Source organism: Copadichromis virginalis, linkage group LG18, assembly GCF_057382275.1.
Source record: "Copadichromis virginalis isolate Kocher_CV1m ecotype Utaka linkage group LG18, C_Virginalis_male_GT1.1, whole genome shotgun sequence".
Lineage (NCBI taxonomy): Eukaryota > Metazoa > Chordata > Actinopteri > Cichliformes > Cichlidae > Copadichromis > Copadichromis virginalis.
The window spans coordinates 8,702,117-8,714,922 of NC_140635.1; the positions used below are offsets into that span (position 1 = coordinate 8,702,117).

General features: G+C 40.8%; 1 protein-coding gene across 2 annotated transcripts in view; it reads right to left on the reverse strand.

Moving 5' to 3' along the window:
• The window catches only part of LOC146687200 (zinc finger E-box-binding homeobox 1-like), a 77,428-nt gene that overhangs the window by 17,396 nt on the left and 47,226 nt on the right, over window positions 1-12,806 (reverse strand). For both annotated transcript variants that reach the window (XM_085439441.1, XM_085439442.1), the window contains exon 2: window positions 9,099-9,284. In XM_085439441.1, the coding sequence (XP_085295567.1) occupies window positions 9,099-9,284 (186 nt within the window). The remainder of the gene's footprint in view (window positions 1-9,098; window positions 9,285-12,806) is intronic.

The following is a 12,806-nucleotide window of genomic DNA, read 5'->3' on the forward strand; positions in this document are numbered from 1 at the left end:
TTTCCAACTGTCCCTAAGCTGCAGAAAGTTGCAGGTCTTAAAGATTTAATTGAGAAAGGATGTCACTTTCTGTTAAACGACTACTTGATTAACAGACACATGTTTACGGATTAAAAAGGTTTAAGCTGCAATACTATTCTTTGTTCGTTTGCCATTCAAAAAAGAAGAAACAAACATGTTCTATTTTCAGCTCACTACACTTGGCTGCATTGCTGTCATGTTTTCTTTTTAAATTAGCTTCCTCCTCTCCCTTTCTGTCTTTGTCTCTTCCTCTTCCTTCTCTTCAACCACGTTACCAACTGCTTGTTTCCTCAACCTCTCCCCTCCCCACAATTTCTTTAATCTAACTTCATCTCCCTCCCTCCTTCACTTACTTTATTTCCCTCCATCACCCCTTCGTTCCAATCCCCCCCTCACTTGATACACCTCTCTGCATATTTTCCCACCACACTCTACAATTACTCTTAATGCCTCACAAAAAACATACATGCTGTAATGACAACCAGGACCCTGCAACACACACATGTGGAATATCAGAATGGAATGAAAACAGGAAATCATGTGGTTCGCACACACGCAAACACACACATACACTTGCATACTTACACCAGCCGAGTTATTCACAGGCACATGCACTCTCTGCACACAGCACTCGTATACCTTGCCAGAACCTGTCACTGTGAGTCCGTGGTGAATTTATAAGGCAGGATGGATTGGAGCTGCAGTGCGGCCTAGACTGCAGGGGGAGTAGCGCACACTAATCTCTCACCAGAGGACCAATTCAACACCAGCTGCTCTCCGTTCTTTCTCCTTTCGCCTCAGACGGGGAGGAAAGAAAGGACTCAAAGTCAGACTATCCAAAAATATCACGCTAAGCCTTTGAAGGGTTCCCACCGTGGCCTTACAGCGCTGCAACATTTCATGACTTTTCCATGACTTCCCTCCAACACCGTCAGAGCTCCTCTGCACACACTAAATATGTAACTCCTTCCTGGTTTGTTAATGTTTTTCTAAAGGAGTGAACAGGCTGCTTTCTATCGCAGGTGCAGTTGAAAAATAACAAGTACTGCCGTGAAAGCACGAGTCAATTCAATTCGTTATATTATACATTTATATCAAGACCCCAAAGAACATACTACTACTACTACTACTACTATCACCACCTCTGCTGATGCTTTCCTTGTTTAAACTGTCAAGGTTTTGCAAACTGAGCATTTTTAAGATGTAAAATGTAATTGTTAATGGCACATTTATTCTATTTAAAAACTCTTCTTACTGTGAAGTCAAGAGAATTAGTGCATAACTACATATACAAGTTCACCATCCTACCTTATTACAACAAAAAGGCACCTGACAGGACCGGTCAAAGGTGAAAAAAACAGAACATTCAGTCAATAAATGAAGTCTCTCTCTGCTCAGCACTGCATATTTTTCTCACATTGCAATCTTTAATCAAAGTGTTTATCTAAAGCTATGAAAAAAGTTCGATTTTATTAAGAAAAGTGTACAAATCTAGGTATTTTAAAAAAGTCGTTTTAGCTAACCAAACACACCTTTTTATTAGCAGAAATTAATAAATAAATGAAATCACTCTGATTGGCTGCCCTTTTCAAACAGAAGCTTTGAATACAAAGGTGCGTGCTGCTTCTGTGCTCACAGTCAAAGCTGGTGATCATGAAAAAAAAATTTTTAAAAAAAGAAAGAAACACAAATGTGTATGCCTGGAAATTTTAAAGTTAGGCCCAGTGCTAACAGTATCACATGTATTTCCATCATTATTCTCTGTAAAGCCCTCTAAAATACCAATCAAACCCTGCACTACTGTGAATATTTGATGCAGACCTGTTTAAATAAATATACATGCTGCAGGTCAGGAGGTAGAGTGGGCTGTCTGAGTATATGTGTGACAGTTAGATAGACAGTGAATATTCAGCCCTGTATAAACGTGACTTGTAGTAGTATTTGAGTGGAAAACTGCTGTATAAGAACAGTCCAAACCTACTAAACTTTGCTATGTAGTCTGGGTGTACAATCATATGTACTATTCTGATGTCAGGCTAATAAGTGAATGTATTATTTCACCTGACGTGCTAGTTTATTGTGAGAATAAGGCTTAGAAGTTTTAGCTTGTCCCAAAAAGTTGAGGTTTACTGAACAACAACAAGCGTAGGAAAACCTCCATGGATAATTAATAATATCCAAAGTCAGAGCACCACCTATCACTTCAAACACTGTGGGGAGGCTTTCCTACAATATCTGTAGTTGGATACTCAGCCGAAAAAGAAGGGAAACAAAAGCAAGAGAAAGCAAGACGAAAGCCTGGCAGAAAAATACAAAGAAATGAGAAGGGATCAGTGACTGCAGAAAAGTAGTGAGTACAGAGGAGAAAGGATAGAGCTGAGAGAAAGAGGGAGAGAAATAAAGCATGGTGTGAGCAGCACTCATGAGCACTGCTCACACCATGTAAGGCTTTATTCAGGAACAATGAAACAAGCCTTGAGAGCAATATCTCTGAGTGTCACATTCTCGCCGTCTCCATGGTTTTAGTATTTCCTGCTTGGCTGTAACTAACTGCTGTCGAGATGAAGGCAGATGCTTGCGTAGGCTGAGCTGTTTGAGAGGAATCAAGGATTAAAAGGGCATTGAGAATCGGCGTAAACACAAGCCAATCAACTTCGGCTGTTGAATGCAGAGTTGGTTCTGCTTCTGCTCGTTAAAGCTTGTGACACTTTTGCTGTTTTGTTTGGATCCTGAGGTGTGTTTTTGAAAGTGTGCGAGCACGGGTAAGCGCTGATCCTGCAAACGTACTTACTTCGGGGTATCTGGAGGTTTAAAGAGTTTTAAAGAGCTTTACCATGCTGCCTGAACGTGGAGTGGAAACCAATTAAAAAAATAAAATAAACACAAAGTCTCTAGAAAGTCTATTTCTGTCTGCGCTTCCTGCAGCTGGTAAAACTTCAGAACTTCGGAGTAGGAAGAAGGACGGCAGGAAGTTGATGGATGAGCAACTTTAGGTCCAAAACTGTTGACTGCATCAGATGTGAATCATCATGATATGACTAAACCTGTTCCGCGGTTCCCAGCGGACGTGCAGCGCACAAAAACCCTGTCTGCAAAGGGAAACAACAAGCAGTTCAGCTGACTCAACTCCACACAGTCACACACCATGTCAGCAGTGTTAATGAGGGAACTCATTAAGCTGTTATTTCACTAATATATAAACCAAATCTCTTGTTTTTATGTTGTTTGAATTATAGAAATAGCACTGTAGAACTGAAGTGATAAGCTGATTTTATAATATTCAATCAATTATTCATTTATGTAAATGAGCACAATATTTAAATTAGAATTAAGTGATTATATAATTTGGTCTTTCCTAATGAATATTAATGCAGCAAAGGGTCAACTGCAAGAGCCTACAGACAGAGCCTGTTAAAGTCTGACATGAGGAACGTGGCGTTGTTGCCTGCACACATTTGCTATGCATCTGCAAGCCACTTAGCAACCCACCACCATCGCAACTCTTCTTTTTATGCTGTATCTGACATGGTTAATGTCTGTTGTCACTAGTGTCATATCCTCTGTACTGTGCGGGTCTTGCTGATCTCTCCTTGCCTCATGCTGTCCTCGTATGCATGTGGAAGGAACAGATTCATACTTTAAAATATAATTAAGAAATAAAATTCTTCTTCCTTTACTCCAGCAGTCCTGACTGAAAGGTGTGACACATCAGCAGGAAGAACACTGAGATCCTGACTGTCTATTTAGCTTAAGCTAAATGTTGTCACTGACAAATCTAAGGCTACGTTCACACTGCAGGTCTTAATGCTCAAATCCGATTTTTTTGTCTGCTTGTTCACACTACAAATAAAATGTGACAGCAAACGCGCTCTTGTGTGACCCCTCAAAGCGGCCCGCATGCGCAAAAGAAGACGTCACACACAACGCGCTCTGTTTCGACCCAGAACAAACAGTATTGTTTGACTGATGGCCTTAATATAAAGACTTGTTTCGGACTTTACGTTTCCCAATTTTGCTTTAAGTTATAAAGTTATTTTGTTATTTACAAATGGCCTAATAATGATCCTTATTGCTGTTTTAGAGAAGAGCGGTGCTTCAAAGGATAGTTGGAAATTTCTGTCAGAATCTGCCGATTATACAGTACAAATAAAATGTTCACGTTTCTCCAACGTTGTCTTCCCAACAGTTTCACTGGATGACCAGGAAGCGTTCGCGATGTCTTCTCCGGCGCTGATAATTGCCGTCTGTCAGTGACGTAAAAGACGGATTTAATGCGACATGACCATTCAAACAGCAGTCATTTTCTGAAACATCAGATATGTATCAGATTCAGTACCACATACCAAAGTGATATTTGAAAATATCGGATTTGTACTGTTCAAACTGTCATACCATGATCGGGTATGGGTCGCATAGGGTCAAAAAAGTTGGATTTGATGCGCTTTCGCCTGCAGTGTGAACGTAGCCTAATATGTGAACATCACTAATATTTTGAGCCACCTTGAAACATGTTATTAGTATTTTAGCACTCTGCAGCATATCTGTTAACAACTCTTTTCCCCTCCAGTGGGCGGGGCTTTCACTTACACTACGTCTAGTGTTTATCTAATTTATAGACACACAGTGATGACAAGAGAGGATATTAAAAAAAAATGCTCTTTTTTACATTTTAATGTACATTTTGTCACCAGAAAGAAATTCAAGATGTTTCTGGCATGTCACCCGTCAGTGAGCACTTATTGTTTGGAGAACAGATAAGCAGTCAGACACCAGTCAGAGGAGAAAGATGACAAGGAATGACGATGAAGCTTGTCTCTGTGTTTTATCAAAGAAGAATAGAGAGGGAGAAATTCGATTCAGAGAGAGTGGATGTGTTGGTGGATGTGTGTGTGTGTCATAGTTAGATTAGCCTTTAGGATGTGGTGTCATACAGGCTGACCTACAAGTGCGAGACAGAAAGAGCAGAACATCTGGCTGTGGCGGGCGAACGGGCGTTCCCCGAGGCTTGGAGGAGGATGAACTAATCCGATCAAAGAGAGAGATGAGATGTACAGACAAACAGTCTTATACAACTGGGCTCTATCAGCAATATGGCTGTCTTTCTACATGTCACACTGCAAGATGGTGCTAATAAAATCTTGGGAGTACAACCTCAATATTGGAACAGATCAGATTGTGTGATGGATACCTAGTGGACACAGGCTCTGTGATTTAAAAAGGAAGGAAAAACGCATGCAGATCTGCAACACAGGCTCTCATGCTGATTGGTTAGCTTGTACATGTGGGTTGTATACCGTCAGAAACAATGGTACCATAAAAATCCACCTATGTCCGTAAAGGTAAAATTCAATGTATCTCTCCAAGGCTAATTACAAAACTGCAAGGTGTAACATTTAAGGTCTCTGCATGCAGTTACAGGTGCATATTTGCACCATTTCTATTTGATTTTTGTAATATACCATTTCTGTAATATACTTACATATCTATACTATTGCTAATATATATTGTAATATATCTATATCACTAAAGCACTTCTGGATGGATGCAAACTGCATTTCGTTGCCCTGTACCTGTGCATGTGCAATGACAATAAAGTTGAATTCTATTCTATTCTGATTTCAAGGTGCAGTCCAAGGACACAGTCTGTTTTCAAGCAAAAAATGCATGAATCTGCTCAGATTTCAAGATTTGATCACTTAAGCTAAAAAAAAAAAGCATTAAATACACACTGACAGAATTTATTTTGCATCTGTCAAAATGAGATGGCACAAAGGTTAGTAAGTAAGGATCTTCTTTGTTAGTACTACTAGAAAATGGTTGAAAATGTGCCAGTACAGCTCCTTGTTTGTGCTGATGCTATTCTTGTAGGAATTGGAGACGATGTGTGGCTTGTAACAATCAGCAACACTTGGTCCCGGTGTGCCTGTGCTCCATAAAACACTTTTTTAGAGCTCAGTTGCTGTTCTGAGGGGTATTCTATGAACAAAGCTCAACACAACCAGGTTTTCTTTCCCTTTGCTGGATTAAAAAACTTGAAACCCCAGTTGGAGATAATGGGTATGACGGTGGTGGTTATTAACGTCCTTTTCTAAACCGGACTTTCTGCCTCAGGCTCTGTGCGTGCTCACATAAAACGGGGCATTTCACAGGTCATATGATCCTTCTGCAAAAAAATATCCCCGAGCGCCACCAACTCCAATCAGAGACATTATCAGATCTATAAAGAAAATAAAAAACAGAAACAGAAAAACCCAACACAGTTCCAAACAACACAAGAGAATAATGCTGCAGGAAATTGTAATCTTGTGATTGAATGCACAGAGCGGTAAAGTTTATATTTTATATAGTTGCTTGTTGCTTTGAACTTCTGTTAGTTAATTACATTAAGATCCATACAAACACACATCACACTCCAGTCCAGTCGCTTTTCTTTCCAAGCTCCCTAGATTATTTTGGACAGTTAACCTGAAATTCTCACAACTCACTAGATTGGCCGGTAGACCTAAAAACCCTCGTAGGGTTTTTTTTTTTTAGGTATTTTCCACATTTTAGATGCTAAAGCAAAGAACAAGTTGATGTGCAAAGCTTGAAATACAGCAGACTTTCTTCAAGAAATGACTGATTAAACATCTGAAAACTCATCCCTAATATTATTACCACATTGGTTGGCTGCATGCCAAATATCCCTGGGCAAGAGACTACCCCATGTTTGCCTACTGGTGGTGGTCAGAGGGCCTGGTGGCGCCTCGCCTCTGTCAGTGCGCCCCAGGGCAGCTGTGGCTACAATGTAGCTTGCCATTGCCAGTGTGTGAATGTGTGTGTGAATGGGTGGATGACTGAATGTAGTGTAAAGCGCTTTGGGGTCCTTATGGACTGAGTAAAGCGCTATACAAATGCAGGCCATTTACCATTTACCATTTACAATTGATCTACTTGCAATCAACACCATTTATCAGCATAGCAAAACATTCTGAAAATCTCCGACTGGGTTAGAGTTTCCCTCTGAGTCTCACTTCACCAGCCGTCACTTTAATCTCAGCTGAAATCACATGTGAGCATCTACTGTGTTTACACTATGCGGCATGCCGTGTGTAAAGCAGCATATGGAAATGGTTACCACTTATCTGTATTATACGTAACAAGTTAATAAGTGAAAATGTTAAAACGCAAAGGGTCAATCTTACAGAAGGTAAGGTAAGGTTACAGAAAAATGTAGGAATAAGATGTTGCTTTAAGTATTACTGGCACTGACAAAAATGTTCAAGCACAGAAGATGCAGCATAAACTGCATGTAAAGACCTGCCCTTAGGCAGAGCATTGTATTATTAAAAGGAATCTTTGCCAGTTAGGGAGTAGATGGGATTTATTAAAGTTTGCTGGATGTGAGAACTGGAGATTATAGAGAGAAACCTCTGCAAGACTGCCGGCTAGATTAAGGATTAATGAGGGCGTTACAGAAACATGTCTATTCCTCAGACGAGCTTACTTCCCCTCCTTATTTATATATCTCTTTCCTCATTTGCATCCTCTCTCTCGCTGCTATAAATTCTTGGTTTCTGGTTACTCTTTACTACTCTTTACTTCTCTTCTGATCTGAAAAAGGCACACCACACTGAGCTGTGATCGTGTTCAGCTGACTCATGCCTCCAGATTTTACACCCACCAGCACCGCATGCAGGTTGCTTGGTTCCTGTGTTCATGTGTGTGCCCCCTTCAGATCACTTAATTCAATAAAAGCACTACGTATGTGCTTAAGTTAGTACAGTTCTTCTCCACAATGATCCACAACAAAGTCAGTGAACATAACGCTACTGCTGCTCTGATTTGGATTTACTTGCTAACAGTTGGGTGGGTAATCTCCCCACCTGCGCTAATATACAGTATCTCCTGAAACACAGAAGCCAACACTTGATTACATAAATATGAGTACTGAGCGGACCCGTTGCTGTATTAACGCACCTTTTAAGCTTCACTTACAACAGCAATAAGGACAAATTACACATGCCAGCCCTAAGGACATTTTTGTGAAAAATACTGGCTGTTACCCTCCAGTGTGATAATTGACTTCAAGGCATTTGGGGTCAAGATTTGTTGATTCAATTCTGCAGAAAGGCTGCATGAATTACAGAGAATTATACTGAAACCACCATGAACTACTCTTACCAAGATACAGCTGAGTAAACGTCTAACGTATTTCCCGTGAAGTGCTACACATCTGTGTGGAAACAGCTTGTATAAGCCCGTGGGTGTAGCGAGCATCTCCTGGATGAGATGCTAAGAAAGCGCAAGCATGCCCAGGAAACTGTCCCAGATTAAAAGATAATAAGATCAGTCTTAAAGGCCTAGTCTTAAGATATATAAATATAAACAGAGAAATTATGAGAGAAAGAAATGCCAATCAGAGAGTGAACTGAAAAAAATGCAGTGACCAATGAAATAAAAGGTTTTTTAATGTATTATCTAAATTATCTAATCAGAGGTTTTTGAAGATGGCTGCTAAGTGGCTCCTAGAAACACTTTGGACCTGGTACCTGTGTTTAATCTCACCTACATACTAATAGTTTGTTTACTCTAGTCCGAATCAGTTTATAACTTTTTTCCAGCTTTTCCCCATCATTTGGCTTCTAAAACCCAAATAAACTCTAAGCAAACAAAAATGCGTCACTACAAACCACGTGAGAATGTTCAGTGCGCTCACTGGCCAGATGTGTCTGGGGTCAGAGCAACAAAAGTAAACAGAAATAAGGTGGAGAACTTATATTAATCTTAGAGCTATTTTAGCCCGTACAGATATATAATACCTTTCTGCATCGCAAAAAACAAAGCATACAAAGCTACAGGAAGTTTTTTACCTTAAACTTGCGACGTACATGTGGTAGCTGGTTCAGATCACATTCACATTATTAAAGAACCGCTACACCTACATCCTCCGCCACATTCTCCAAAAGGTCTCGATGCAGTTGTTTTGGTCCGCACCCGAGTTTGATTCAAAGAAACTAAACACTGCAGGTGTGAAAACACCCTGAAAAGCACCTGTTGCTGTGCTAAACACACATTCCTCATGGCTCGTGCCTCACCTCCATTCCAGGACCCGTTGTGGGGTAATACTGTTACGGTGGCGTCATGGTCATGGCTGTCCAGCGATGTGGTTCCATCAGCATCTGTAACCTCAGGCTCCTGCAGGCTGTCCTCCTCCACAATGTGTAGCTTGTCCTCGTCATCGGAGTCTGAGCTGGCCTCCAAGCCATTGTTGAAGTTTGTCACTGCAAGGAAGGAAAAAAAAAGATTTAGTGTTTTGAAATGATCTAACCACTTGATAACCACATAAACAACTCGTTCTCAACCCCAGCACTGAAAAGCCAGCACCCTGTTGCTGTAATCAGTGTTTGATTCACATGTGGTGAACAGAATAAAGGCAATTAACTTCAGTGTGATTAGCATCTGAGCTGCATGGGGAAAAAGCCTCTATGTGCCCCCTTAATGTCTCCCATTCGTACATTTCACATCATAAAAGAAACTTCTTGAATTCAACTTATGCTTCTAGTTTGTGTGTAACAAAACAGAAAGTTGAAATGTATGTGTTGCAAAAATACATAACAGGCCATGCTGACATTAAATCATCTACTTCATTTGTACTGCAAGCACCTGTGATCCTGTATATACATAATGCTGGGCTTACACTGCGATTTTTGGCCCATTTTGAGCCGATTTTTGAGTCGTGCGACCGTTTTGGCGATCGGCCCGATTTTGGCCTTCATCGTGCGTCGTGCATCGTGTAGTATACGTGGGGTAACGAGAATCGATTAACACCTCACGACCAGCTCCCAATCATCAATCGCTTGGTCGCAGGGGATTTCAAACCCTCGCGACCGTCGTGAGGCTGTCAGCGCAGCTTCTCACACTGCGCACGCGCAAACACAAATGTCAGCGAAAAAGACGGAGTAGCACGGCAGTGCAGCGTGTGATCTGGACACAAGCGATGGAGGCACAACTTGTAGAACTATGGCAAGCTCATCCGAGCCTTTTCCATGTGGCCTCACAAAATTATCACGACCACAACAACCGTGAAAATAGCTGGATCTAGACTGCTGCCTGATCAATGTTTTTCATTAGCAATTTAGCAAAGTTGATGGTGGTGGTGTGCGTGTCTGTGTGAATGAAAGACAGAGAGGGAGAGCGAGCGACAGAATTTCTGTTATAACCTTCATTTTATGGACGCACAGTGTGAGCACTCAGGTCGCATCAGAGCATCGGGCCGTATAGTGTGAGACCCTGCATCGTGACCTACGAACTTCTAACCCCCGCGAGTCAATCGTGCAGTTTGAGCAGAAGCTGGTTAACGCGACTGAAAAAAATCACACAGTGTATGCCCAGCTTAACCCTGCTATCCAGCAGGAAACGCATCACTCCCTGATATGAAACCCTGACTCTGCCTCTGAAGAATATGCTGTATTTTCTTGTCTGTTCACTCTTTTGTTTTTAGCATTTATTGAATTAGACACAAGGGAGGGAACAAGGGGGACTCGCATGCAGGAAACTGTCTGAGGCAAAATCAAACCCTGGCCCCTGCAGCCTCTCTGCCTCAGTGTATGTGGGTCACCTGCTCAACCAGGTAAGCTATAGCAGCACCTAGAGCTGGGCGATATGAGATTTTTTCATATCACGATATGTTTTTTTCATTTCAGGCGATAACGATATCTATCACGATATAAGCCAAATAACTATATTTGTAAGATTTAAATGTGCCGTTGCTCACAAGTAAAATGTGAAATAATCAGCAGCTTGTTTTGATTTAAATATTTATTTCCCATAATAAGTTCAACAGGGTAGATGTACTTAAGGAACATGAGACTTTTTCAGATAAATAAAGGCAAATATTGCAAACTACACAAAAGGTAGCCGCTAAAGCGTTTAAGTTTCAAAATAGAACAAACGAAACAGACTAAATTGTCAATTCCACTTAGAAACAAAATATTAATTCTAAAAATAAATCTTAGTTTGTTTTACAGAAGAACAGACAAAACTGACTAACTTTTGTCAATATCAAATAAACTGAGAACTAAAAGGAAATTCTCAATCTCTCCTTGTTGTATAGCTTAGCTTTTCAAACAGTTTTAACAGTTACTTTAGTCTGACAAAAGCCGAATGACGAATTAGCGCTTCCAGTCAGAGACTGAGGCTACGTCCACACGTACACGGGTATTTTTGAAAACGGAGATTTTCCGTTTTCGTTTTAAAAAATAATCCCGTCCACACATAAAGGCAGAAATGAAGGAAAACGCTGCTATGAACATGCCAAAGCAGCAGGTGGCGCTAGATTCCTAACCGTGCAGAAATGTTGGCCAATCAGAAGTCTAGAAGCCTCGGTGGGAAAAAGTAAACAAAGCTGGGGCATAGAAGCAGAACCGAGTCGTATGTGTGGAGGGACAGTAACTGTGTGTATATGTAAGCATTTAAACACTGCAGAGAGTAGAATTAACAGTAACAGTATTGTAGAAATTCATTTCACCGAAACAATAACGTGGCGCACAGTGTGACGCATGCACCGGTTTATTGTATTTCCAGACTTGTTTTCGGCACAATTTACAGTGCACGCTACTCTGTTTTTTGTCAGACTTGAAATAGCCGAAATACCTTCACACTACGGAACTTCTATGGCTCTTCCGTTCGACAATCTCTACGGCGTTGGAACCATCATCTGTTTTCTCTTCGGTCACGCTCGGTTGATTTTTCTAGTCGGCACACTCATTTCCTCCATTACGCGCTGGCTCCATTACCCGCTGGCTGCTTCCCAAACAAACACACGTGCGGCTTGGCACTTGTGCTGTACGTAACAAGTCACACGACGTGACGCTGCGGCTGTGATTGGTTCGGCTCTGCGCTACTGAATTTGGCTGACTTTTTTTTTTTTTTTTTTTTAAGATGACAAGAGCGGCGAGGTCTATCGCGATAGCTTAATTTCTCTATCGAGTAAAAGTTATATCGCGATACATATCGTTATCGTTCTATCGCCCAGCTCTAGCAGCACCTGACTTGTTTTTCCAGGAAAGCACTGACTGTAATATTTTGACCTTCAAGTTAAGCCTGTAAAATCTGTGAAACGCATTCATAAGTGAAATGACTGTGTGTGTGAGTGTGTGTGTGTGTGTGTGTATATGTGGACGGGTATTAACATCTTTGTGGGGACCAAAAATTGGAAGTTTACTATATTCGTGGGAACCGACAGGCCTTATGAGGACCAAAATCCCAGTCCCCACAAGTTTGAAGGCATTTTTGAGGCTCAAAATGCGGTTTTAGTTACAATTAGGTTATGGTTAGGTTTAGGGTAAGGGTTAGGCATTCATTTTTGATGATTAGGGTTAGGGTAAGCGGCTAGGGAAAGCATTATGTCAATGAGATGTCCCCACACTGCTAACATAAAACACAATAAAATGTCAATGCCCACTGAATACAGAAAGAAATCCATTATTTTGAACATGTTTGTATTAAATGTGACAAAACAAATGTATCTTATTTGAGCCACAAATGTTGGTTTTAGTGCCTTCTCTCTGTGAACACTGCAAAAACCTTTTTAATAGACCATATTATCATATCTTAATCTTTAAATCCTGAAATCTGATCCTCAAAATCGTTGCTGCCCTAAAACCTGCATCAACAAAAATAAACCATTGACTTTATGCACGTGCAATTTTCATCTCCAAATACGAGGAGACGATATTAAAAAAGGACAAATGGCAGCCGAGGGTAAAAATAATCACTTGTTTACCAGCCTCTGAAAGCAAATC